We start from the raw sequence: 26,612 nt of genomic DNA on the forward strand, positions 1-26,612 counted from the left end.
CACAGCACTTGTCTCGTGCGCGTTATAGTTCCGATTCCGCGCTTGCATGAGATGGTAAAAAGAGACCCATTTGACTGATGCATCTGCCTGCTTGTTCACCGAGGTCGGGTGCAGCGTGACCGATTGATTGTTCGAGACGTTTCGCCATCCTTTACCCTCGCGGGCGAGGAGCTTGGGATAGAAACTCCATGCGACGACGGAGTTTACTGCTGTATCATTGGCGCTGTTGATGTCGTACTCTTCAGGGATGACGAAGAATTGACGGTTGCGGCCACCAGATCGGGCTCTGTTGTCCGTTAGTTTTGGTCTTGGAAATCGGGAATCGGGTATTGAATAATGACCGACCTGTTTAGAGAGGTCTTTTGCGAGGCGTCCAGTTGCAAAAGTCCTGCATCGGCTATGGATACTACAAGTTGCATCTTGACATCTTCGATGTTCAACAGTGTCTGTGAACTGAGAAAGTTTTTCCGACAGAAGGCGTATTCATTGGATCCAGGCGTGCTCCTTGCTCGCTTCCAGGCACAGTACGCATTGTAAACGGTCAATAGGTCCGAGTCGCCTGTGGGGAAACATTAGCCAGCAACTTAGGCGGGAAACCGAAGGACAAAAAATTACCCTTTCTGAACGAAAGCCTCGCCACCTCCTTCTGCGAATTTGACCCCATCGTGCTAATGAATGGGGATTTTGATGAGAGAATGGCCGCAATGCTAATGGCTGCATCTAGACACTTGAAAAATGCCCCGTGGATGATCAGTTTTCCGAGAAACACGTCCAATGGCAACTTGGCAAGCTGTGTTCCTAGCGGGGTGAGATTCTCCGTGTTGGTAAGAGCCTTAACTTCCTTGAGGGAATCAATTGCCCGCCGTATATTCTTCGGAGATGGCGGGTCGACGGCCTCGAGGAGGGTCGGCTCCACTTCGCCGAGTTTACAGATCTTCACTCGTAGGACGAGATCCTGCAGTGAAAGACGGAGCATCTCGGGTGTTTGTTGTTCGGAGAGCTACGAGTCGTCAGCTGGACAGAATCAAAACCAGTAGGAAACACAGCGTACCAATCTGTCATGGCGATACTTGGTAATCAGATGGAAACAGATTCCGTTTTGGACACGACCAGCTCGTCCTCGTCGCTGTTTGGCGTTGGCCCGCGAAATAAATGACTCGATCAATCTTGAAAGTTGCCGTCGTTCATCAAACCTGTCTAGTCAGTAACGTTCATGCTTACAACCAGGCGAGATTCCTACCGCATAGTCTTCTCTCTGCCCGTATCAATCACAGCAGTAATATCCGGAATTGTAATACCTGGGGAAGTTAACATCCAGTCCCCATAAAAAGCATAGGCAAGCAAGCCTACCGGTTTCCGCAATATTAGTAGCAATAACGATCTTCCTCATTCCTGCCGGAGGCACACTGAAGGCCTTTTCTTGATCTTCACTGGCAATAGAAGAATGAAGCGCGTGAACGATCCAGCCCTGTTGGAATGTTGGCTCTGAGAGAATCTCGTCGTTTAAGCGACGAATTTCTGCCATACCGGGCATGAAAATTAAGATCGCTTTGCTGTACTGCGACATTTCGGGCGCAGAGGCGATCTTCATGACTAGCCTCTTGATCAACTGGTAATCGAGACGGTACTCATCAATGTTCTGGATAGTTTCTCTCGTTTGCTTCGAATAAGCGTCAAGGGTTGACTGAACACCACTAGCAGCGTCGCCTTGCGAGCTCTCAGCCATCTCCTCTGTGTCTTCGTCAACCACAGCGTTCGATTCGTTCTCAGTCAACCGGTAATTTGTCAGCTCGATAGCATCCTCAAGATGCTTCATCTCCACAGGGAAGGTTCGTCCAGGGATGTTCATAACAGGGACACCACCGAGATAGTTTGAGAAGCGTTGTGCCTCGAGAGTGGCCGACATAAGAATGAGCTTCAAGTCGGGTCTTCTCTGCATCAATCGTCGAATAACGATAAGGAGGAAGTCGCTGTCGATCGTACGTTCGTGAACTTCATCAATCACAACGTGCGAAATGTCTTGGAAGTCATCCGGCCGTTCCAGCATTCGTACCACAACACCGGTAGTCCTGTCAAGTGTGAGTCTGATTACCTTATATCAATTATATCAAAGGGAAAGAACATACGCATATACTAGTCTCGTCGATTGGCTAACCTTGCTCTCCAACCTGACAGCAAAACCAACCAGAGACCGAGATGTCCCGATATCATTCTTGCTTTCTCCCAGTTCTTCACTGACACGCCGTGCTAGAGAGATAGCAGAGATCCTCCGGGGCTCCGTCACATAGATCTTGGCAGGGCGACCCTGCTGCATTTCATGCTCCAGAATGAACGACGGAATTTGGGTACTCTTTCCGCTACCAGTTTCACTGCAAATGATGAGGGCACGGTGCGTGTCCAGCGTGGTGAGAATTTCTTCCTTGAAGTCCCAAATAGGGAGATTCATTCGGCCCTGCATCATGTGATGGAAGGAAGGAGTGGAGGCTTTTTCCATCCATGCCTGTGTTACTTTATCGTTGGGGCCTAGGTTCTCTCTGGAAACCGTCTTCACCGGTGTTTCGGGCTTGCTGGCAGTACCGTTTCTCCTGCGGAAGTTATCTGATAATACGACATCGTCTTCAAAGCCACCGTTATTCTCCTGCACAAGCTGTTTCAACCAAGTGACGGTCTTCTTGTCGATTTCGTCCTCCTGTGTCTTCTTGACAGTCGCAAGCTCGGTCCAAAGGTCCCTCCAGACTGCTGGAAGTCGCATGTAAGCCTTGCCCTCTTTTGAGTTCTGTGGGAATAAGATGAAGAGAGCCAGCGTGGAGACATATGCTTCAGCTTGCTGCTGAGCTGGCGTTGCAATATTGTCCATAGAAACGTACGTAGCGTATGCAGTCGATTTGTGCGTCACCATGTCGAGCGAAAGTTCGAACGGGACTTCCTGCGGTTTCGACCATCGCACTTCAATCGCCTTTCTGTTCTGGTACGATGAAGCAGAAAAGTCCTTGAAAATTATCTTGCACCCGGTGTCCCTACAACTCATTAGCTTCATGGAGGAAAGCACCAGTAACAATATAGGTAGGCATACCTGGACTTGCATGTTTCCTCTAATACCCGCCGAGGACTGAGACCGGAGAACTTGCCAAAATCACGGACGCACATCGTGGCTTTACTCAGCTCCCCAAGAATGACGCCCGACTCCAGCTCTGGTTCTTCGGATCCAAACATGTCTCCAAGCAGGTCTGCATTCTCATTGTCACCGGCAGCGGCAAAAACATCGCTCTTCAGTTCCGGCTCCGGCTTTGCCTCCTCTGGTTGTTCTTGATCCTCAACAGGAGGCGGCTTCTCTTCCTCGCGCTGGGTACGCCGGAAAAACGATGCCTCCTTCCTAAGATCCTCGAGCTTTTCTCTCCACTTGTACTCGGCTTCTTCGCGGTCGAAAAGCACGTCCTTTTCAATGTTGGAGATCTTGCGTTGAAGCTTTGCTGCTTGTGGGTTGTTGGAGCCACTGTCCGTATTGTCCCGACCAGATTTCTTTCCCTTCTTCGGCTTGTCGTAGAGGTCTGGATAGAGGCTGTACAGCTTGGCCTGCAAATCCAAGTATTTAGGGACCAAGGTATCCGGTTCAAGCGAGCTATCGGAGTCATAATCCAGGGCTGGGGGTGTTGGGGCTTTGGACTCGGGCTTAGAATGTTTAGTCCATTTGCTCTCACCCTGCGTGGGGCCGGACTTTGGCTGGTCGCCTTCTATAAGAGAAAACGAGAATTAGCTTCTTTTCAATTACTAAAAGCACGAATAGCTTAGATTTACCAGTTATCCAGGATATCGTTTTATCTGAATCTTTAGGCAGCTGTGCACCCGTCCTAGCATAAGATGGAAGCTCAGTGGGATCACAGTGCAGAGCAAACCAGTCTAGTATTTCGTCCAAATTCCACAAAGCATCCCTATTAGTAGGAACAGGATTGCCTGCAAAATAGACCAAAAGATGCTTCAAAGCTTCATCTACCCTTGTCTCAGGGAACCCAAGTCTAACCAAGGTCTCTTTCAGGGTCCATAGCTTCATATATAAATCCTCTTCGGAGAATGTCCGTTTCGCGCCTGGCTGTGGACTGAGCTCACATTCCTCCGTCTCAAGGAGACCCAGAATCCGGTTCAACACATCTACCGGCAACCATTCGAGAACGTTCAGCGAGCCGGATGCCTGCTGTCGCATGACCCGCCGCTCCGTCTCCAGCTTCGTCACATGTCGCGCAGCATCGCTCCTACACTTCGACGCGTGTTTTTCGACCAGTAGTTGAAGCTCCGCGTCCTCCAGGTGCTTCTCCAACTGCTCCGGTGTATACTGCTGCAGCGACTGCGTGTCTTTTGTCTGTGTTTCGAAGGGCTGAACTCCTTCTGCAGGTGTGGCCTGATCTGTTTCCGGTGGTGCGGAGATTGTCTTGGACTCTGCTGGGGTTGTTGCTGCTGCAGTTGGCGGGGTGGACGTAGCCGATTCCGGCTTTGGTTTGGAGGGAATGGACGTAGTAGCAAAACCTCGAGCTGGGTTGGCTGCGGGCTTCTTCTTTTTCTTGTTGTTCGGGGGCATTGTGCTTGTTCCTGGTTAGACGGTAGCTAGTATGTACCTATAGTTAGTGAGGGGGGGGGGGTAGAAACGCGATGAATTGAGATTGAAGGGGGAAATTCAGTGACCAAAGAAACTGTGTAAATTCCCCCAAGTAGAAAAGAAGTTGAAAAGAAGAAGAAACAAGAAGAATCCAAAGGTTCTTCTGTATGGGCGCAAGTGGGCGCGGTTGACGTCTGTCTCTGTCTCTCCCCACAAATAGAAAAAAAGAAAACTTTTATGACAACATCAACGGCAGAGCAAGCCAAAACTACTACTGAGTGCTCACGGCGACATGCCCTCTTGAGGAAATATGGACGACTTCCCATGGCAAGAGGTGAAATCCGGAGACCTGGAGAGTCTACAGCTTCTGATCTCTTCGAGTTCGACTGCTCGCAGAGTTCGTGCTCTTCAGGACCTTCGCGATAGAGCCGGTTTGGACCCCTCCGCCGCAATGAGAAAAATCACTGAATTGCTAATTACTTGACTGCTGTTATTGTATAGGAACTGAATTACCGCAAGAATCTCATCAAGATTTATTAGAACTGCTTTTTAGAACATATCCCTCCTATGTCGATCGTCCATCTCGTTACGCCGTCCAAGAATGCCTCCGCTCGCTTCTCAAGGCCCAACCGCCGACCGATAGCTCCAACGATGTCAAATATCTTATTCAGAGATTGAAGACGGAGACTTCTAAGCCCGGGCTGGCAGCTACGTCTGCGTTTGTGCTGGTGGAATGGTGTTCGGTGTTGCTACAGCATTTGACGGAGGAGTCGGAGACGCCGCTGGAGCCCGTGTTGGACATCATCGCCGCGGATGCGAAAGCGCTGGAAATCTGTTTCTCTGCGAATCCTAAACCTAGCGTTGTACAATCGGCACTCAGAATTACAAGACGTGCCTTGCGTACGGTGTTCAGGTCGACCCGGGGCGACGATGCCGTCCGTCAGTCTGTCAGCCGGTTGACCAGTGACTCGACCACAGGACAAAAAAATGCGCCTTTCCTAGGCGTGATATCTGGAGTTAGCGCTCGCCTTGCAGCCCAGAAGCCAGTCTTGGAGGAGCAGAAGAAAGCTATCATTGCATTCTACGCCAAGGAGTTGATTGGATCCCGGTCAGCGGTCCCGTCCCATATCGCCAATGGCCTGTCGGATTTCTTTGCATCGTTCGTGACGTACGAGGATGTTGAGACGGAATTGATCCCACCGTTCGAGAAGGCGATTCTGAGAGCCCCGGAAGTGTCCCTCGGGGGTCTGATCCCGGCCCTCTGTGCTGCGTTGCCAGAGCAAATCGATCTGTCAGACCTTCTGTTGTCGCGTCTCTTGAAGCATCTCGTCTCGAGCTTAAAGTCGAATAATCCCGCGATCAGACAGGGTGCTGTGGGCTCTTTCCAGTCGTTGCTCGCCAAATCCAAGGCTGAGGGTTCGCTTCTAAAGATCGCAAGCGAGGTCGCCGGCCCTCTAAAGACCCAGAAGATCACCAACCCGGATCACCGTGCCGTGTTTGCTCAATCACTTACTGCTATGGTACCTTCCGTTGCACTTTCAACCGAAGTGATCCAAGGACTTGTTCCCGTTTTCGCCCGTGAGTCCAATGAGCCTGCTCTGGAACAAGAAGTCAAAGCGTTTAGCAAGCATCTTGCTTTCTTGGTCAGTTCTGCAGCCAAAGTTAGTGACGACGTGATCAACGCCATCGTGAAGGGATCTTCAGATAAGCGCGTTCCCTTCCGGAAGCTCTGGCAGCTTAATGTCGGAGAAGTGCTTTGGGAAACCGATTCGACGACCCTGGCTAGTTCCGAGGTCCAGCCACTCGTTTCCAAGTTCATCGCTAAAATGAAAGAAATGTTCAACGAAGTAGCTTCGAACCCTGTGCCGTCCGCCCAGAACGGCGCCCTGTCAACCGCCTACGTTTACCTGGCGCTCTTGGAGCGCGCAGGTTCTGACAATGAGACTTTGGAGGCGACAGTGGCTCAGTCGATGGTTCTGAATCCCAAACCGTCATTCCTCCTTAATCCCAGGGCCTACTCGAAACTGGCGTCCCAAGCTGAAATACAATGGGCCGTGCGAGCACTTGCGGCCGTTGCTTCTGGCTCCAAGTTCGAAGCCGCAGAGCACGCCGCCAAGGTCGCATGGGCCGAAGCCTTCATTTATGCAATCACAGCACCTGGACTCCACACCAACTTCAGAGAACAGTCTGCGCGTGCGTTGTCAGATGTCTACCTTAAGAAACCGGGAACAACTGGCCGCATCGTCATCGATGGTCTTTGGGCTTGGATCCTGTCTTCTAGAACCGCGGAGAAAGAATCTGCTCCAATTTCTGCAGGACCAGGAAATGAGGGTCTTTTGCACCTTGTGACTCGAGCTATCTGCCCGCCAGCAACCAGTCTCGAAAAAGGCCATATCTCTGAAATGAGAACTCAGCTTGTTGAGCTCCTCGTTCTATGCCGCCCTGAGATGATCCCTAAAGCTGCTTGGATTGCTTTGTGTTTGAGGACTGGCACAGACCCTGGCGATCTTGTCCGTGAGCTTCCTGACGAGTTCATGAAGCAATTGAGTCGCGTGCATGATGTAAGCCACATATTCCTCGCTCTCTATCGTTAGCCATAAAGGAAATTACTGATTAGTCCTAGGACCCTGTGCAATCTAAGGTGCCCCAAATCGATACGGCAATCTGGAGCGCAGCAGCAGACTTGGCATTCGTCGCGCCCGACACAATGATTCCTCAACTCGTCGACCAGATTAAGGATGATCTCAGCGCCGAGCGCCTGTCCAAATTCACGCCAACAGACGCTGCCATCGCCCGCACTCCCGAAGGGACAATGTTTGTCGATGTCCTAAGTACTAAGTCAAGGCAGCTTGACAAGAACACCAAGGATTATGACACTCTGAAATGGGAGGAAGAGCTCCGGGCGCAACTTGCCGAGAGGAAGGGCCAGACGCAGAAGAAACTCAAGCCTGAAGAACAGGCTAAAGTTAAGGCCCAGCTCGCCCAGGAAGCCAAGATCCGTGAAGAGGTGCTTTACGAGGTTAAGAGAATCGAGAGAGGCGCAGGAATCATCCAGGGTCTTGCAACAGGCCCTGCTACTGATGTAGAAGGCTGGATCAACCCTGCCGTGAGCTCCCTGCTTGCTCTCATGGAGATCAACGCGGGCATGTTCGTTGGTGATGTCGTGTCGAAAGCTTACGTTTCATGCGCTGACAAATTGTCGACTCGTCTGGCGACTCTCCGGCAATTTGTTGGTGTGGCCACGCTGCGGGCCATCGGGAGAACTTATCTTCCTCTTGAGATGGAAGTAGAGCCTCTTGGTGGTATGTGTTGTATTTGTACTATGCTGAATGTTGATGGTTGCTAACTGCCTCTATCAGAGCTCATTGCTAGGATCCTGTACCGTGTGCGGTTTGCGTCGGAGCAACGCCCGCTTGAGGAGGCGTCTTTGGCCTATCTTCTTCCCCTGGTTTTCCTGATTCTTAACCGGAACGGTATCGAAGAGAAGGAGGAGGGTGAAGGAGAACAGGTTTTGCTCGCTCTTGAAATTTTGTCTTTCCACTCAAGCTCATGTAAGTTTTATTGTCACAACTTGCCGTTGGCAAGCAAAGGCTAATATATGAACAGTCTCCGACAACCGCCTTCCTCGAGCCGAGGTCCTGAAGCACCTCATCTCGGCAATGCAGAGATATTCCCAGCATTACAAGCTGATCAAGGACACATTGTTCGACCTTTGCCGAAGCATCTCGGCAAATATCGGACAGGAGGAGCTGCAAGCTCTTTTAGAGGGCACGATTGTCTCGGATGTCTCTGTCAGAACATCCGTTCTGCAAGCTATCAATGCCGAAATTGATTTGACGGATCTTGACTTCTCTGAGCACATTTGGCTTGCCTGCCACGATCATATTGAGGAGAACGTTGACGTTGCCGAAACGATCTGGGAAGAGAACGCCCTGGAGGTCGACGACTCTTCATACGGCAAAATCATTTCATACCTGGCTTCCAAGGACTCGCAGCTCCGTGGAGCGGCTGCTCGCGGATTGGCGCATGCAGTCGAACTCGACCGGTCCAAGTTTGCTGGCATTCTGTCAAAGTTACAGACCAAGTACGAAGATGAAGCTAGGCCAAAGGAACCCGAAAAGGACAAGTATGGAATGCCGAAGAAGATGGACATGACAGATATCTGGGAGTTCCGAAGTGGTATTGCCCTTGCTTTTGGTGCTATGACAAACGGTTTCGAGGGCGAGCAGATCGTGTCGTTCTTGCGCTTCCTCATCGAAAGAGGGCCGCTCATCGATAGGAGCTCTACCGTACGTGCTCAAATGGCCGAAAGTGGTAGATCTGTCATTGCTTCGCGTGGTCAGCAAAAGGTCGAGGAACTTATGCAGCTCCTAGAAACTACGCTCGAAACATCGGACAAGGCAACCCAGCAATCCGATTTACTCAACGAGGCAGTGGTTGTCCTCTATGGATCTCTGGCCCGCCATCTCAAGGCCGATGACCCACGTCTGCAGACCGTCCTCAAGAAGCTTCTTGCCACCCTACCTACTCCTGCCGAAAGCGTGCAATCTGCAGTTGCCGGCTGCCTGCCACCGTTGATCAGACTGTCTGCGTCTAAGAGCTCCAGCTATGTCCAGGAAATGCTTGATCAACTTCTTCAAACGAAGAACTATGCTACCCAGCGTGGTGCGGCGTACGGTCTGGCTGCTATCGTCAGTGGAAGGGGTGTCTCGACGCTGCGCGAATTCCAGATAATGAGCCACCTCAAGGAAGCAACCGAGAATAAGAAAGAGCCGCACCAGAGACAGGGTGCAGTCTTGGCTTACGAGCTTTTTGCCACGATTCTTGGACGCACCTTTGAGCCATATGTTATTCAGATCGTTCCTCAACTTCTTGCCCTCTTCGGTGATATGAGCATTGATGTCCGTGAAGCTTGCCTTGACGCTGCAAAGGCATGCTTTGCCAACCTCAGTTCTTATGGTGTGAAGAAGATTCTTCCCACTTTGCTTGATGGTCTCGATGATACGCAATGGCGTAGTCAGAAGGGGGCTTGTGAGTTGCTTGGTGCCATGGCCTATCTTGATCCCCAGCAACTTGCAACAAGCTTGCCTGAGATCATTCCTCCTCTCACGATTGTGCTCAACGACACCCACAAGGAAGTGCGCAATGCTGCAAACCGCAGTCTTCAGCGATTCGGCGAGGTCATCAGCAACCCTGAAATCAAGAGTTTGGTGAACGTTCTTTTGAAGGCCCTGAGCGACCCGACCAAGCACACGGACGAGGCTCTGGATTCTCTTATCAAGGTGTCTTTCGTTCACTATCTCGATGCTCCCTCTTTGGCACTTGTTGTCCGTATCCTCGGGCGTGGTCTTGGTGACAGATCGGCAACCAAGCGCAAGTCTGCCCAGATTATTGGTAGCTTGGCTCATCTCACTGAGCGCAAAGATCTTCTTTCGCACCTGCCTATCATCGTTTCTGGCTTGCAGCTGGCAATTGTTGATCCTGTGCCTACCACTCGTGCTACCGGTTCCAAGGCTCTTGGTTCACTTATTGAGAAGCTTGGAGAGGATGCTCTTCCCGATCTCATTCCCAACCTCATGGCTACGCTCAAGTCCGATACTGGTGCAGGCGACAGATTTGGATCTGCCCAGGCATTGTCGGAGGTTCTTGCAGGTTTGGGTACGACGAGACTCGAGGAGACTCTGCCAACTATCTTGCAGAATGTGTCCAGCTCCAAGGCTTCTGTTCGTGAAGGCTTCATGACTCTCTTCATCTTCCTTCCTGCCTGCTTCGGTAACAGCTTCGCCACCTATCTTAACAAGATCATTCCGCCGATCCTTGCTGGTCTGGCTGATGATGTTGATTCGATCCGTGACACCTCTCTCCGGGCTGGTCGGTTGCTGGTCAAGAACTTCTCTTCCAAGGCGATTGACTTGCTTCTGCCAGAGCTTGAGCGCGGTCTTGCCGATGACAGCTACCGTATCAGATTGAGCTCCGTCGAGTTGGTTGGAGATCTTCTGTTCAGTATCACCGGTATCTCGGGCAAGGCCGAGGCCGAAGAAGAGGAAGAGGAAGCGACCCAGGCCGGACAGTCTCTGCTCGAGGTTCTGGGAGCCGAGAGAAGGGACAAGGTCTTGTCTGCTCTGTTCATCTGCCGCTGCGATACTTCTGGTCTCGTCAAAAGTGCAGCGATGGCCGTCTGGAAGGCGCTTGTTGCGTCACCCAAGTCTCTCAAGGACATGGTCCCCGCTCTGTCCCAGCTCATCATCCGTCGCCTCGGTTCGTCGAACATGGAGCACAAGGTTATTGCAAGCAACGCCCTTGGAGACCTTATCAAGAAGGCTGGAGAATCAGTTCTGGCTACCTTATTGCCTTCCCTCGAGGAGGGTCTGCGTACCTCACCAGATGTCGACGTCAAGCAGGGTATTTGTATTGCGCTGCGCGAGGTCATTACCTCTGCTTCCGTTGATGCCCTTGAGGACTATGAGAAGGTCCTCATTTCCACCGTCAGAGTGGCCTTGGTTGATAACGACGGGGACGTTCGTGAGGCTGCCGCTGAAGCGTTTGACGCTCTTCAGCAGATCCTGGGCAAGAAAGCTGTCGACCAGGTTCTGCCTTACCTCCTGCACCTCCTAAGAAACGACGAGGATGCAGAGCAGGCTCTTTCTGCGCTCCTGACGCTGCTCACCGAACAGACTCGTGCCAACATCATCCTGCCCAACCTTATTCCGACTCTGCTCACTCCTCCTATTTCTGCGTTCAACGCCAGGGCCATTTCCTCTCTGGCCCAAGTGGCATCCTCTGCCATGACTCGTAGACTGCCAACTATCTTGAACTCTTTGATGGATGGCATGATTACCACCGAGGACGACGACCATCGTCAAGAGTTGAGCAATGCCTTCGATACTGTTCTTGTGTCTGTTGATGAGTATGACGGTCTCAATGTCATGATGAACGTTATGATATCTCTCTTGAAGCACGATGACCACAAGCGCCGGGCCAACGCAGCACTGCATCTCGACAAGTTCTTCTCGGACGCTTCACTCGACTACTCCAGATACCACCAGGACCTTATCCGCGTTCTGCTCATCTCATTCAGCGACTACGACGCGGACGTTGTCAAGGCTGCATGGACTGCTCTGAGCGGCCTCACCAAGCACATGCGCAAGGAGGAAATGGAAGTGTTGGCCATTTCTACCCGCCAAATTTTGCGACAAGTCGGTGTCCCTGGATCAGACCTGCCGGGCTTCAGCTTGCCTAAGGGTATCACTGCTGTCCTTCCGATATTCTTGCAAGGTCTCCTCAACGGTACCGTGGACCAGCGTACACAGGCTGCTCTTGGTATCGGCGACATTATCGACCGTACGAACGCCAATTCGCTGAAGGCGTTCGTCACCCAGATCACCGGTCCTCTGATTCGTGTTGTGTCCGAGCGTTCGGTTGACATCAAATGCGCCATCTTCTTCACCCTCAACAAGCTCTTGGAGAAGATCCCGCTTGCTGTCAAGCCATTCTTGCCGCAACTCCAGCGTACCTTTGCTCGTGGTCTTGCGGACTCTACCAGTGAGACTCTGCGTAACAGGGCCGCCAAGGGTCTTGGTATCTTGATTACCTTGACTCCTAGGGTTGATCCTCTTATTGCAGAACTCATCACTGGTTCGAAGACGCCCGATGTCGGTGTGAAGAACGCCATGATGAAGGCCCTTCAAGAAGTCGTTGGCAAGGCTGGTTCCAACATGAGCGAAGCCTCCAAGAATGCTATTCTTGGACTTATCGACGCCGACACCAGCGACCAGACTGGTAAGTGTATACAGCCTACAGTCCACAATTACAATTCTAACATGCTATTAGACTCCGTGGCCATTACAAATGCCAGGCTGCTTGGTGCTCTCGTCAAAGTTCTTCCTGCTGCCACTGCTGGGCCGCTCATCAAGTAAGTTGACTACGATATCGCAGGTGGTGAAGCAAGTGCTGACTACGTTAAAGGAACCGTGTTCTCGTATCCCAGGCTTCTCATGCATCTATCCTCGGACTCAATGCGTTGCTTGTTGAGTCGCCATCGTCTCTGATGGAGAACTTCGCAGCTGAGACACAAATTGCTATTTGCCAGGGCTTGTCGCACCAGGACGTAAGTTTTACTCAGTTCTAAACAGCAATGCAAGGACAATGCTAACTCGAAGCAGACCTTTATCTCCGATAACAGTGCTCTTGCTCTCGGTAAATACCTGCTAGTGGAAGATGAGCACCGCAGCTTCGAAACAAACAAGACAGTCATCGAGGCCTTGGCATCGTGCATTAAACCGGGCACCCCCTCTGACACCCGCCGGTTGGCTCTGGTGGTGATCCGGACCGTCAGCCGACTGCACCCCGAGCTTACCCGACCCCATCTGGCCCTCCTCGCCCAGCCAGTCTTCGCCTGCGTTCGCGATCTCGTCATCCCCGTCAAGCTCGCAGCCGAAGCAGCTTTCCTCTCCATTTTCTCCGTGGAGGAGTCTGAAAGCGCCGTCTTCGACAAGTACATGGCCGGCCCTGGCGCGGAACTCCCGCCGGGACCCAAGCGGAGCATGTCGGACTACTTCAAGCGCGTTGCGCTACGTCTTGCTACACAGGCTAGGGAGCGCAAGGAGGCTGAGGGTGGACATGGCGGGCTGGGTTTGTCGAATGACGAGATGGACGATGAGAAGGAACTATGGAGTATTGGGAAGGTTGACCTTGGGGAAGTGGCATTCGATGAGTGATTTTCTGAGCCTATCGAATATTGTGGATAGATGTTGCATCGGATGTATATGTTATTTTAAAAGTTGTTCGAATACATTGTTCTTATTCGTCCTGTCTGTTGTCCCATAGTTACTATGACATACCCGGTATGTGTCACGTGACCCATAACTAAGCGACCCACCACGATATCCGAGCATCCAAGTCGATGGACAGAGTTAAAAACAAGATACCATCATCTCAACCAGAAATAGTATCCAAAAGATGAAGAATTGTACGGGGTATTTGTACACAAAATAGAATGATCTCCAGCTTGTTGCGGCTCTAATCGGAAAGCGTATGGGGCACAAGCCCTAGAGTGGAGCCACTCGCTTAGGGGCACAGTAGATTAGCTAATCACCCGTGTATCTCAAACTCCTCACTGGGAATTCTACCCGTAGTCGAGTGCAACGAACACCATCCGCCAACGACCGTCGATACGCCGACATCAAGATGTGAGTTCCATGTGCGAATCTGATATTGTCATTCTACGGGGAATTATTGTTCTTGAGGTTTTTTCCCGACTTCAAAAAACCCCTCCAAAATTCCCTTTCAGAATGATGTATCAGGGGGGCGACAGCCTCCGAACAAAAAAAAAATCATTATAGAGATCAATACGATACTGACATCTGTATCTACACAGGGTCAACCTTCGCACCCAGAAGCGCCTCGCCGCCTCCGTGGTGGGCTGCGGCCAGCGCAAGATTTGGCTCGACCCTAATGAGATGAACGAGATCTCCAACGCCAACTCCCGCCAGACCGTCCGCAAGCTCGTCAGCGATGGCCTCATCATCCGCAAGCCCGTGACCATGCACTCCCGTGCTCGCGCCCGTGAGCTCAACGAGGCCCGCAGAATCGGCAGAAACCGCGGCCTGGGTAAGCGTAAGGGTACCAAGGAGGCCCGTATGCCCAGGTATGCTTTTCTTCCCTACCTTTCGCGATCGATCGGCCACATGAGAAGAAATCAGCGGATATATGATATTAGAAGGAAATACTGATGGATTTTTTTTTTCTCCAGCCACATCCTCTGGATGCGCCGCATGCGTGTTCTCCGTCGCCTGCTCGTCCGCTACCGTGCCTCTGGCAAGATCGACAAGCACCTCTACCACGAGCTCTACCATCTGAGCAAGGGTAACACCTTCAAGCACAAGCGCGCTCTCATTGAGCACGTAAGTTTTCCCGCGTTGGATGGATGTACTTGGTTTTATTGGAGGGAAGGAGGCTAGTTGGCAGTACGAGATGCTGACCTAAATACAGATTCAAAGGGCCAAGGCTGAGAGACTCCGTGAGCGTACTCTCAAGGAAGAGATGGACGCTAAGCGTGCCAAGAACAAGGCTCTCCGTGAGAGACGGCAGGAGCGTGTCGAGTCCAAGCGCAACGCTCTGGCTGAGGGCCAGGAGTAAAAATGCTCTGATGTTTGGCGGTGCGGAGGTTGAACTGGACGAATTAATCAGCCCATCGAACCCGGTCGACTACGTTGTTTTCTTTTCTCGAATTTGGGCTCGGTGGCTTGGTTCATCCGGGACGGGTACAACATGGCAACCTGGAATGGGGTTCGGGAACAGAGAAAATGTGATGCATCTTTTACTCGACAGAGGGAAAGAGAATGGAGAAACAAAAAAATTTATAAACCCAAAACAATGGCATGGCGCTTTGTGTGATACGAAACTTTGCGGAATTTTTTATTTTCTTCTCGATATATTCACATTTCTCTTTTTCCAGACTCCATCTAACATGACGCCCGATGATGATCCCTCCATTTCGACCTCCCGTGTCCTTCCATTCAGGTTAAAATTGTTATTATAATGTCGTAACGGTGTTTTAACTATGTATTCAATGTACTGGGTTCAGTCTAATTCCATAGCATCAACCCTTAAGCCGACCTTTGCAATACGCCATGCAGGTCTTGAGATGTGAATCACAGGCACAAGACGTACAGAGTGCACGCGCTCACTTACCCCACCTGTACTTTTCTCTGCGGAGTAAGTCCCATCCGTCCCGCATTGATGATGGCATGGCCAACGGTGATGGTACAGCAACGATCGCTGTTTGTGTATTGTGTATATTGCATGGGTCTTCGTGATGGTGTTGTGATGATGGTTTTTTTTTTTTTTTTAAAAAAAAAAAAAAAAAAAAAATTCTACATCCCAAGTCAAAAGCGAAAGAATAAAACAAGATATATTCAACTCAGGGTATCAACAAACTACACACTATAGTTACTTATGCACGCAATGCAATGCTTAAATACAGAGTACAAACAAAATCAAGCCAAATCCTTCCCGTAAGCACTCAATGCCATCCCTCGCTGTTTTCGCGCTTAATATCATAGCTCATGTCACATCTCAAGACATGCTCCCAGAGCACGCCTTTAATCAAGTTTAAACTCCCTAATAACATAATTACGCCCGTGAATGCACCGCATCCACAGGGACCTCTAAATCAAACGGATCACTCCTTGCACTCCTTGCACTCCTTGCACTAATTCTCTTCGCTGATAGATCGATTACTCTTGGAGACGTAGCACTCGGACTCGATAACCGATAGCTGATCACCTGCAGACTGCCAACGGAGCTATTCCGACCAGGGAGTATGATTGTACTGCCCAGACTGTGGTCGCTACCGTATAGGGAGCGCGGGATGACGAGGCTGTTGTGTCCTTGTGGTTGCCATTCGATGATGTTTGGTTTTGAGGGGCGGATTTGTTTCCATGTTGGGCTGGTGTTGGCGGTGGTAGTGTTGTTATTTGGGGAGGTTGGGTCTGCGAAGGGGTTGAGTGGTATGGTGCCGGGACTCCGGTTGTCGAGTTGTGCCTCGATGCAGGCTTCTGTGGACTTGGAGAACGGGTTGTGGAAGAGGATTGGTTTTGGAGGTGTTAATTCAGGCGTATGTGTAAATTGGATACGGTTGGGCGGTGATTGCCCGGATGCCGGACTGGCGTGGAAGGAGAACGCTGAATGGTGACGCGGTGCCCAGCTGGTCAGGGTGGGAACAGAATTCCGATCAATCCGCGAAAGTTTTCCATTCGAGCTTAGACTCTTGGTATCGCCGTACACCCGTCGCCGGCGCCGGAGTAGAAAGAAGCATATTAAAGCAACAAATGCAATGAAGCCAAGCACACCCAGTATGCTCCCAACTATTACGCCGGGAAGATTATCTTTGTTAAGACCATCTGTGTTTTGAGTCGAGCCGTACCCAGCGGATCCTGTCCCTGCTGTTGTCGTCGCCGAAGATGTTGTGCCAATAGAAGACGATGCATTATGAGAGGCCCCGAATATCCTGGAATCGACGGTAGGTGTTGATGTATCTGCCTTTGTCTTTCCTGTATACGGGGTTTCTGATGCCACTGGCGTAGGAGGGAAAACGCCAACATTCGGCGGAGAGGTGACTTGAACCTCCGGAGTTAGCGAGATAGTCGGGTGGATCTTCTCCGGAGGGTCGAGCAACGTCGACGGCCTAATAGAGAAAGTCGAAGGTGTTGAATACGCCCCCGATAATGCCAGAGATGACTGGGGCGATGGAGTCGCGAATAAAGAGAACAAGGTCGATGCTACCGGTGATAATGGCCCCGGAAAGGCCGTTGGAGCAGACACTGGAATAGAAACTCGTTTAACTTTGGTATATCTCAAGCCGCGATTGAAGACGACCGATGGACTCGACATCTCGCCGATTTCGTGGGGCAACGGTGCTCTGCTAAACCAGCGAACACAGAGAATTGTCAAGGACCACACGGCATGGAGGGCTCAGAGGGAATGGCGAATATTAGGTGGCGCGTAATAGTTCGTGAAGTATTGCGATATTACTGGCGCAAGGGGCAGTAGACAATAGTAAACAAAAGAAAACTGAGGGGGAAGGGGAGGAGGAAAAGAAAAAATGAGAAAAAAAGGTCTGGAGAAAGACACGCATAATTCTGATGCTATTCCTATTCCTATTTTTGCTTTCCTGGTAGAGAATGGGCAGAAGGACCCAGCGTAACCCCGGAGGAGAGCCATGACAATCCGTGTCAGAGACCCTCACCAGATCGAATTCTGCTGTTTCAGGATGAACGGCGAGGCACTAGGAACGTGGCAATGCACCCGGACCACAGAGTATTGAGAGATCAGAAACTCGCACCATAAAAAGGGGCGGGATCCTTCTTGCAATTCCTTATAATTTGATAGCGCACATCCAAGAAGCAGACAAATATTCAGTCGATGATAGCGCTAGAGATAGGCCAATGCGGAGTGAAACGAGCAGGATTAGCAGCATTTAAACTCGACCCGGTGTGAAACAAGCGCTTAGCAAGACCAATGCAGATATTCAGCCGGGTAAGCCGAAGTTTGTGAGGAACTAGACGGAAGACTCGGGCTGATAGCAGGCTGAAACAGCTGGGAGGATGTGACAAACCAGCAATGGATAGTCAGTGGGTTGGTCTCATGATCACTAATCCCCGAAAGGGATCAGTGCATGGTCATTGGAGATCAAACACTGGTGTGGTTGGTCTGATCGTCTATACTTTGTCCATTTATGCGTGCGAACATTGCTTTGTTCCGAGATAGTTTTTCCGTTCCGCGCGAGACTGCCCTCTTCCTTCCCGATGTAGATAGCTTCAGTTAAACCTCTTCTTCGATCGCCTCGGCATATCCAAATTGCTAATAGTTTCGATTTATGGTAAATATAACATTCCTTGGAACGGATACAGAATATCAGAAGTCGATGATAAAAGGATCTACTCTGCACCGGTTTGTTCCTCTTCTTCGGTTTTTCCTCCTGCTCATTGCACCAATAGCACCAGAGCATCTCCGTGGCTGCCTTCGTAGCGACAGCCTAAGTTGTGCCAGTCTGAAATATCAAACCTGGATATAACGACCCGAACTTCTATCAAGTCCCGAGAATTCCTTCAAAAGATTTTGGGACGTACGCTTGGGACGGTCTGATTTGACTGGACGCTATTCCTGCTTGAATATACCAATCAAGAGTGGCTTGCTGTCGTTCTTTGTCTAAAGACACTATTTCATCATGTTCTCAAGGGATTCGTAGTTCGAATCGTTCCTGTCGACCATGCCTCGAAATCTGTCCACAAAGTCAGGCCCTTTGACTTCTTTGAAGTCATCGCCATTTGGTTGAATTCTTGGAAATCTCTCAAAGTGATTCAAACCCGATTCACTCTTAAAAACAAAGCCAACAGATCCAATGTGTTGATCACATCCATTGTCGAAGAATCTTCCATATTGCATTGGCGACAGGAAGTATTCCAACCATGACAGCTTAAATGTCGAAGCCCCTAAAAAGGACTACAGGAAATTTTGCGCTCAATAATTCATTTCAAATTTTGCAAAGGGCATTTCTCAGTTAGACATAACCTGATCCTTGCAATATGGTGACTTCGATTGGTTGAATTGTCAGCTTATCGGCCATACCCTTGGTATATCCCTTCATCTATTCAATAATTTTTTGAATCTATCATCCTTAGAACCCATGTAATATGAGATTGCGGAGCTTGCTCCATCGGGTCCATCCTCGCGTGCACTGGAATCAGAGGTATTTATTGTCGACGATGTTTACCAATAGTATCCTTACACTGTATACATATAGCTGTTCCTAATCCGAACTATATAATATCCACAATCTCAAACTCTTCTTGGTCGATCCCAGGGATATAAACACAAATTGACTGGTGTCCTACCATAACAGCGGCTGCGGAAACATGCTGTTAGTTTCGTTACGTTTCCATGAAGCTGCGTGATATCATCCAGGAGACTTCTACATGCGCCGCCAACATAAATGCCTGATACGGGTAATTGCATTGCAGACGACATAGAAAGCGCGTATGGGCCTGTACAGCTCATACATGCCAGTTGATTGATAGGGAAGTATCCATGTATGGCTTGCTTGCAGATACGGATAGCCTCGTACTTTGTGTGGTTGATCAATGGAAAGCTCTAAGATTGGCCTTGCTCATGGCTAGGAAGCCAGAAGCTATAGTCAGTATCCTAGCTAATCTCTGGCCCGATGATATGAGAATTAACTCCAGCTTACTGGATGCGGCAATATCGTTGGTACTTTTGAATTGCATGGGAATTGTTATCAGAGGCAGTGCACTTCCGAGTCGGCAGGCAGTGTCCAGTTACAGTGTCCAATGGTTGGAGTATATGAGTTTTACTGGATGATGGTATGGTTTTCCGTCCCGCCCATATGGATTGGGCATCGTCACTTTTCTCGAGGCTGCCGTTTTTACAACCGGAAGATATCGAACACGAGCATGCCTTGACGGGGAAACTAGATCAGTATCGGCGGGGCGATACGGTGGGAAAGGACGAATATGGAAGTGGAACAAGAAAAAAAAAAAAAAAAAAAAAACCGATTGATGGTAAACCCATCGATGTAGGAGCGCGTGTGTGTATACCAACCGGGCATACACGGGTCTATCTCTCTAGTCATTCACAAGTCATCCTTATTTCCTTTGTAACCTTTGCTTCAAGAGAATGAGGTATTACTTCAATTGACTGATTTGCATGCTTTATTCTAATAATAATAAAGACCCGGTGAGTGAGAATAAACCACGATGCCATGTTGGTGCACAATTTCTGTCATTCTATCCATCAAGCATCACCATCATCGTCATCCCTGCCTCCAGTAAGCGCATATGGTCCGGAGACTCCACCGGACCTTAGCCATTCACCCTAAGAGAATGTCGATTTAAGGTAACTATAATACTAATAGACTCCCTTATCCCACTGCTCCGAAAATATAGCTCAAATGGTTCAGGGAGCGGTTGACCTGCGAAGACGCTCTTCATGTATACTCCAAACATAACTGCTCAACAGACTTGGACGACCGTACGGTCAAGAGTTGTCACGTATGATTCATACTTCTCATATCTGATACTACTAGCTGCTGTCGGAGAGCGAACTTGTCGTTTCAGGGTTAAGCGTGCCCGGTTGGCAAAACATCTACCTAACGATGAAAACGAACTAGCGTGGATATCAGGTGATGTCATTTGCCTTTGTCATGTGACCGGACCGAGTTCCGGATGGTGCAAAAATACAGTACTTTAAAGGATGTAGACAGAGACAGTACTTTGATAGACGGATGGGCAATTATTTTCAGCGGCATCCCCGCTTCAAGCTGTTATTATACTTGTAGTGGTACCTATGTAAGTGTCAACCGTTGCAACGGCCCGATGCGAAACCCCGCTGTGACAGCATCAACTAGCTACTCTGTACACAAGAAAAGAGAGTAGTGAATTCATAGCATTAGTCAATATGGAAATAAGAACCATAAACTTTTTCATAGTGAATACAACGGAGAAAATAGAGAAAAGGCTGCCCAGTATGAAACAAAACATAACACCGCGATCCAACCAACAACTCCTGGACCGGATGCCATATTGTCGTCCCCACGTCCAGCACGTCCCCTCCAGTTTTCACTTCCTCTCCTTTTGTCTTGACACCTACGCACAGTCAACTTTCTAACATAAAAATCGATTGTTTCTGCGACGTTCAACCCGCTGTTTGATCCTCCCTTTCTGGTCGTGTTCCTGGGCCCTGTTCCTGAAGTCTGTTTGGGTCGTTCCCGCCATTAGCACCGCTGTGTCTTGATGCTATCGTGGAATAACTTGCAACACTTGCGATATCCCATGACATTCAAGAGATAGAAAGAGACAGGAGACTCGAAACAATATCAGCTGAGACTACTCGTCAATTGAACATGTTCGGTGCCTTTGGTGGTCTGGGTGGGTTTCCGCCTTGTTTCCTCAGTTTCCCCATTTTGTCTAGGATTCCGCTAACTCTACTTTATACTAATTATAGGCCTCCCTGTAGGTACCGATCCAGAAAGAGAACGTCCCCCTCCCACCGCCGCGACCCCTCTCGACTTCCCCATCTACAACCTCCCCGACCCCGCAGAAGAAGACGCGGAACCCGCCCTCAAAGACCTATACAACGACTTAATCACCATAAAACGACCCCAGGATATCACACCATCGAGGTTCCGGGCGTTCAACCTGAAAGTGGAGTCGGAGGTCCCTGCATCGCGCATTGTTCGACATGACACTACGAGCTCCATCCCGCCATTGCCTTGTGAGGACAGTACGGCTGGAGAGGGAGACCAAAATGGCCAACCGGCACTGATGGGAAATGACAATCGGCATCCGGATAAAGAGCGGTTCGAAGGGTTGAGGAATGAGTTGCTGATTGAGAACGACGATGGGTTCCGGGAGGTTAGTCGGATGCCGCCGCGGGAGGGTCGTCAGAGGGTGAGGATCGCGCAGACGAGGAAGTTCTGGGTGGGATTTGAGCGGATGGCTCTGTATTGGGATACCAGTTTGGATAATTACTTTGAGCGTCCTGCTACGCCAGAGCCGCAGCCGGAGGATAAGGGAGATAAGATGCAGATGGACGATGACAACACACAAACATTGGAGAGAAATAAATCGATGGATGTCGACCAACCTGCACAGACGAATGGTAACGACTCCAATGGCGATTCAAGATCTCGAACTCCGGTGGCAAGGTACACTGGGCGCCGTGTGGGTGCCGGACACGAAATGCCCGAAGATGCCCGTGAGGAAACCGTTCGAGCCTTTGTCGAAATGGCCGCCTGGCCCTTTGGCTGCCAAGTCAGCATTCCCACAATTCCCCCACGGCTAGCTGTCAAGACACTGCTCTTTCCTGTCCGAATGACGTTCGAAACAGGCCGCTCACCTAAAGACCGAACACAAGCCCGGAGCGGCGTCCTAGAGGGTCCAGTTTTCGTTGGCCAATGCCGTTCCGAAACTGCCTTTCGAAATCCCGAGGAAAACCCCGGCTCTGGGATTGGTGACACCGGCGATGTATTCCGGGAGGTGGGTGCAATGCTACTCGCTGCTCAAGAACGCGCGCGCGAAGGAGTCACCGATGTCCGTCCTGGTGAGGGCCAATGGTGGACGACGGCACCCCGCTGGGGAGGGGGAACGAGCGAGGGGCCAGAAGGCGAGCATCACACCGAGGAGGATAGTAATAGCCACGAAAAGGAGAAACCACATAAACGGTCTAAATACGACCATCCGTTCCTGGCAATGCGGCGTCCACGGAGAGTGTCGAATGCAGATAGATGGAAGGCTGTGCAGCCGGGACCGAGTCTCTGGGAGAAAAGGATGAGGTATATGCAGATTGGGAAAACCGCGGGTAGTTTATACGATGATGTACGTCTACCAGCCCTGCCCGTGAGAAACACCATCTAACGACTTGACAGATCTACATGGTATCTTCAATCAACCACCACGTCTCCATCCTGCACCTACGCGTCCACCGTCGATATCTCGAAATTTTAACGACAGGAGAAAGCGACTGTACAACCGAGTCAGACGAGAACCAGCCATGGTACGTATTGAAGCTGCGGCGGACGAGATGGTATGACTTTTTCGAAGCGAAGGATCGCGTCGAGGCGTTTGAGGGTGTATGGCGGATTTTCCATTATACCTTGCGGAGGGCTTAGCTATGTGCATTCTGTCTGAGTGATTCATATCTATTTATTCTATTCATACCCGGAATGAAGTTGGGTGGAATTTTTGCATGATTAATGGATTTCTGATACTCGTACATACATTACCAGACAATGGATCCTTCTCTCGCTGTAACAAACCATTCCGGGATATAGCCGGGTCGAACGACGTTCTCATACCGAGATCGCCCTCCAAGAGTTTCAACTCTGCTCCATGAATCTTCCGCACGCTTCGTTGCGGTCCTGCTTTCTCCATATCCAAAGAACCAAAATACCAATTTGTGTCTCTCGTTGCCTGTAGCATGCCAATCAAGCAACATAGCCTTGCCCACTCACAATACCAAAAACTGACTAGCTTCGCTCAAGATCCGGAGTGGCAAGCTTCGTTGACGCTGAGCAGTCGAAAATTATCATCATCTTCTAAACACCTGGGTCGGGGAAATATGGACCCATCGGTTGATGTTTAAAATATGCCGCGGTGTCCACAATGACAGATACCCAGCAGCCAGAATACATGTCCCGATTCAACCGCGGGAAGAGTCTCCCTGTCATCGCCAACGCTAATTAGTACGGACACGGCCCCAGGATCTGGGGTCAAAGCGTCCCTAGAAAGCTTATAAAGCATAAGGATATAGTTAGTGAAGCTTTTCTGAAAAAGACCGCATGTCTTTGCCAATTAGTATGGATAATGCAAAAAATAGCTCTTTGGCTAGGACGCCGTTCGATTCAATCTCCATAGTTCAGATGAGATTTAATTCGGGGTGGCTGGGCAATAATCGAGTAGGCACTCGGGTGTCTTCGAACACAGCACAGCACCGTGTCATGGGCGACGAAGACTATGATAATGAGCTTAGGTGAGTCCCTGGAAATCAAATTGTTCGACTGACCTCTGCCTGGCTTCAATTCAATGTGAATCTTAAAAACACCCATATTGTAAGGACGTATGTGCCATGCTTGCTCTTGTATTTGGCACAAGGAAAGGCCAAATTTTTTGTTCTTCTTGATCTTAGGAGAACGCATGAAGCGAAAGCTATGCTGCTCTCCTGTTGAGTGTGGCGTTCCCTCACAAGATGCTTAGTGACTGATTTTCAGTCTGAAGCAGGCAACATTTGATAACATGTTTGTGCCATAGTTCTTTCTCCCATTTGATCATTCAACTTCTTTTAGAAGTCCAAATCATTGCTGCGGCCACTCGTTGGGTGCTTGCAGTGCATGGCCAATTGTTGTAAATCGTGCACTGGGGTGCTGGATTTACTGAGGGCAAACAGCACTCTCCCCTTTTTCACCATTAGCCAGACTATCGTTCCCACAGTGGTCCTCCAGGCATAAGGCGGAGCCTTACACTTGAGTCGATAATGTCTTTAATGGATTATTCCATGCCTTAAATGGTCTCCTGGCTCTCATTGTCGCCGAGAATTTAGTCAGCTGCATGTGTTTGAATTTCAACACCTCAGGTTTCAGAATCGAAATCATCAAGCAAGCTGCGTTCAAAATTTTGATGGGGTGCTGCCTGGGCTTTAAGGATTGTTCTCGCTGCTCAAGTGGCCCAGTTTTAGGAAAAATGTCTTGGAGTAATTTTCAGGCCTAACCCGCAAGAGTAATTGCACCTTTCTTTATCACCGGACTGGCAATTGCGTCGACTGGCCCATGGCTCGTGGTTGATTTAGATGCCATTCTCTGTGTGTATCCTCAGAGCTCCGGGAATTTCCAAGAGAGATAGCAACACAGAGAGCTTCTAACAACGATCCTCTGTATGGGGTAAGGCTGAGTTGGGGTAGTCATGCTATGTTTGCTGTGTGTTTTCAACAAGACTATCCTCGGGTTGCTCACCTGCAGTGTGCTAGAAACACAATTTTAACCATAATTTTTGTGGACTCGGGCTTCAGTAAACACCACGTCTTACTCCAGTAAAGTGGGATGGGTATTTCAGGCTGCAGCACATATCGACGCCATGACTTGACCTCGTCCTTCCAGGACTCAGCGACTTTTCCGACAACGCAGAGCATCCTCAGTCAGCGCGCCACGAGTCGCTGTTCTAGAGTCACTTTATAGCATATTTGTTGGAGATTTGTTAAGTTGACCCGTTTCTAAGATCAGAGAAATATGTAAAACCCCTACCCTTCTCGTGTTTCTATCTGAACATAAATCCATGGTGAACAAACGGTCGGAATTTGAACCTCGAGTGAGCTGTTGAACCTGGCGTCTACTCATGTTTTTCTTTTCTTTTCTCCCTCATTAAGGCGGTTCATGGGAGGCCCAGTTCATTTCCGATCTCTACTCCATTGGGAACTGTATAATGTCGTGGTTGTCAATAATATTCCGATTGAGGCACATGTATAAGGAATTGAACCTTAGGCTTAAATCCCGATCAGGATGGCTTTAATGTGGAAAGTTATCAGCTTAATGAAAAAGAGCAGTCTAGGTAGCATGGCGTTTCTGACGGTGTTTAAGGATCCGATCACAGTGGTAGTACGCCATAAGTTGAGCACATTGATTGGCCTTTTTATAGCTTTTGACCAGGCTCACGAGCCAGTATCTTACCTTGTCATTCATCCTCCAAGGATGTTACTTGGCTTTGCTTTATTGTTTAAGACCAGCAGGACGAGTTTAGCAGTCACTCTCCTGTTCGTGAAGCCATTGCTCCATGTTCGGCCGGACTTGACACAGTCATTCTATTTTCTGGATATGTTCATAAGTCACTCTGAGCTACAAGGTGTATCAGTCCCCTTTGTGAAAGAATTGCCATGCAAGGTCATGGGTCCTTCCCAGATGCTCCCGGCTGAGCTCTGTGTTGCCATAGACCAAACACTTCTTTGCTTTTTGCCAGTTCATATATGCAAGCATAAATTGGACCAATAGCAGGACAGAGGGACTTGTTCAAGCACCAGTCCTGAATTCCCAATCTTGTCCATCACGTGCATATAGGGCTGTATGAACCATCGTGAATGTCGAGACGACAAAGCCTTCACAGTAATTTACCATGCAATTGGATTTTTGGTTATGCTTAGGTGGTCGGTATATGCTGACGGATATAACGTGGCATTTTGCTGGTTATTGTGGGTGTTTGTCTGATTTTACTGTCATACTGATGATGTGTGACGATACTGGCATGTGATGCATAGGCATACGTTTACATTGCTCATGTTGCCTTTTTCAAATGAAATAGCAGCCTGCACATAAGAGTACAAGGATGGAAGTACCGAAATAGAACAGTACCCTACTCCATACAGCATCACACAACGATCAATAAATGCAGCCTCGCAGGAACTCCAACTAATATTCGAGGCCCGAGCACTCCCAAGGGTAATCCCGATCCAGTCAATTCCCCTATAGCACTCTCGGCATGGAGTATATGCATGCATCTGTATGTGATGCTATGTGTACTTACAAGTAGAGTCTACGTCAGCACGCACAGATCGCTCAACGTCAATATGGTCGTCGGTTGACAGGTATACTTGATTGTTTTCTGGAGGTGCTCTCGGATAGCAAATTGGCTAATCATAAACATTTATTACTTGAACAGGAATACCGAACTAACCAAGTAACATGGGGTATGTGATAAGCAAGCAAATCCATCGCTAAAAGTACTGAATCCTACAAACCGAATCCTCGTACTTTTACAAGGGCATCCCCGGCATTCAACACGACTCCTGCATCCTGGCATCCCTCAGCACTTTATGTGTTCCTACAGGGTAATAATTATCATCCTTTGTTCTACCCCGTATAGCATATAGTTATGTCAGTAAGCGAAAGCGCGGAGATGACCGGCGCACTCGGGGGGCTGGCGGGTTCCAGACCGGTGGAATGTGATCTATCGCGATGATTGTTGTT

The 26,612-nt window shown here is 49.6% G+C and overlaps 7 protein-coding genes across 7 annotated transcripts; 4 read left to right on the plus strand and 3 right to left on the minus strand.

Moving 5' to 3' along the window:
- Window positions 1–172: 172 nt before the first annotated feature.
- On the minus strand, window positions 173–1,145 carry EURHEDRAFT_331233 (HA2-domain-containing protein). Its single transcript, XM_040778365.1, has 3 exons — window positions 1,052–1,145; window positions 616–1,000; window positions 173–559 (listed from the first exon to the last, which is right to left on the minus strand). The coding sequence occupies exons 2-3, from the start codon at window positions 974–976 to the stop codon at window positions 297–299; spliced, it is 624 nt and encodes a 207-aa protein (XP_040641037.1). The 5' UTR covers window positions 977–1,000; window positions 1,052–1,145; the 3' UTR covers window positions 173–296.
- A 232-nt stretch (window positions 1,146–1,377) lies between these two features.
- EURHEDRAFT_331226 (putative ATP dependent RNA helicase) lies at window positions 1,378–4,697 on the minus strand. Its single transcript, XM_040778364.1, has 5 exons — window positions 3,796–4,697; window positions 3,074–3,728; window positions 2,127–3,017; window positions 1,528–2,069; window positions 1,378–1,468 (listed from the first exon to the last, which is right to left on the minus strand). The coding sequence occupies exons 1-5, from the start codon at window positions 4,568–4,570 to the stop codon at window positions 1,428–1,430; spliced, it is 2,904 nt and encodes a 967-aa protein (XP_040641038.1). The 5' UTR covers window positions 4,571–4,697; the 3' UTR covers window positions 1,378–1,427.
- A 201-nt stretch (window positions 4,698–4,898) lies between these two features.
- On the plus strand, window positions 4,899–13,305 carry EURHEDRAFT_451696 (putative translational activator; the record flags this gene model as incomplete). The annotated part of the gene is made up of 8 exons (XM_040783968.1): window positions 4,899–5,019; window positions 5,090–7,149; window positions 7,212–7,890; window positions 7,948–8,139; window positions 8,195–12,367; window positions 12,419–12,500; window positions 12,554–12,695; window positions 12,751–13,305. The coding sequence occupies 8 exons, from the start codon at window positions 4,899–4,901 to the stop codon at window positions 13,303–13,305; spliced, it is 8,004 nt and encodes a 2,667-aa protein (XP_040641039.1).
- Window positions 13,306–13,707: 402 nt separating this feature from the next.
- Window positions 13,708–15,030, plus strand: EURHEDRAFT_474849 (60S ribosomal protein eL19). The gene is made up of 4 exons (XM_040785390.1): window positions 13,708–13,776; window positions 13,965–14,234; window positions 14,340–14,490; window positions 14,579–15,030. Coding segments are annotated over exons 1-4 (570 nt in total). The 5' UTR covers window positions 13,708–13,774; the 3' UTR covers window positions 14,726–15,030.
- A 691-nt stretch (window positions 15,031–15,721) lies between these two features.
- On the minus strand, window positions 15,722–16,981 carry EURHEDRAFT_401092 (uncharacterized protein; the record flags this gene model as incomplete). Its single annotated transcript, XM_040780057.1, has 1 exon — window positions 15,722–16,981. One exon carries the CDS (start codon window positions 16,979–16,981, stop codon window positions 15,722–15,724), a length of 1,260 nt encoding a protein of 419 aa, XP_040641041.1.
- Window positions 16,982–21,008: 4,027 nt separating this feature from the next.
- EURHEDRAFT_375935 (uncharacterized protein) lies at window positions 21,009–22,775 on the plus strand (the record flags this gene model as incomplete). The annotated part of the gene is made up of 3 exons (XM_040778794.1): window positions 21,009–21,033; window positions 21,110–22,482; window positions 22,533–22,775. 3 exons carry the CDS (start codon window positions 21,009–21,011, stop codon window positions 22,773–22,775), a joined length of 1,641 nt encoding a protein of 546 aa, XP_040641042.1.
- Window positions 22,776–25,246: 2,471 nt separating this feature from the next.
- Window positions 25,247–25,810, plus strand: EURHEDRAFT_331368 (uncharacterized protein). Its single transcript, XM_040778366.1, has one exon. It carries the CDS (start codon window positions 25,344–25,346, stop codon window positions 25,638–25,640), a length of 297 nt encoding a protein of 98 aa, XP_040641043.1. The 5' UTR covers window positions 25,247–25,343; the 3' UTR covers window positions 25,641–25,810.
- The last annotated feature ends 802 nt before the right edge of the window (window positions 25,811–26,612 follow it).

Source organism: Aspergillus ruber, assembly GCF_000600275.1.
Source record: "Aspergillus ruber CBS 135680 unplaced genomic scaffold scaffold00006, whole genome shotgun sequence".
NCBI lineage: Eukaryota > Fungi > Ascomycota > Eurotiomycetes > Eurotiales > Aspergillaceae > Aspergillus > Aspergillus ruber.

Coding starts and splice junctions, on each gene's coding strand:
- EURHEDRAFT_331233 (XM_040778365.1), bottom strand. CDS start 976: ATGCTCCGTCTTTCACTGCAGGATCTCGTCCTACGAGTGAAGATCTGT. Junction 560..615: donor GAGGCTTTCGTTCAGAAAGG/GTAATTTTTTGT, acceptor GTTTCCCCACAG/GCGACTCGGACCTATTGACC.
- EURHEDRAFT_331226 (XM_040778364.1), bottom strand. CDS start 4,570: ATGCCCCCGAACAACAAGAAAAAGAAGAAGCCCGCAGCCAACCCAGCT. Junction 3,729..3,795: donor AACGATATCCTGGATAACTG/GTAAATCTAAGC, acceptor CTCTTATAGAAG/GCGACCAGCCAAAGTCCGGC. Junction 1,469..1,527: donor GATCTTAATTTTCATGCCCG/GTATGGCAGAAA, acceptor ACATTCCAACAG/GGCTGGATCGTTCACGCGCT.
- EURHEDRAFT_474849 (XM_040785390.1), top strand. Junction 14,235..14,339: donor AAGGAGGCCCGTATGCCCAG/GTATGCTTTTCT, acceptor TTTTTTCTCCAG/CCACATCCTCTGGATGCGCC. Junction 14,491..14,578: donor AGCGCGCTCTCATTGAGCAC/GTAAGTTTTCCC, acceptor ACCTAAATACAG/ATTCAAAGGGCCAAGGCTGA.
- EURHEDRAFT_331368 (XM_040778366.1), top strand. CDS start 25,344: ATGTTACTTGGCTTTGCTTTATTGTTTAAGACCAGCAGGACGAGTTTA.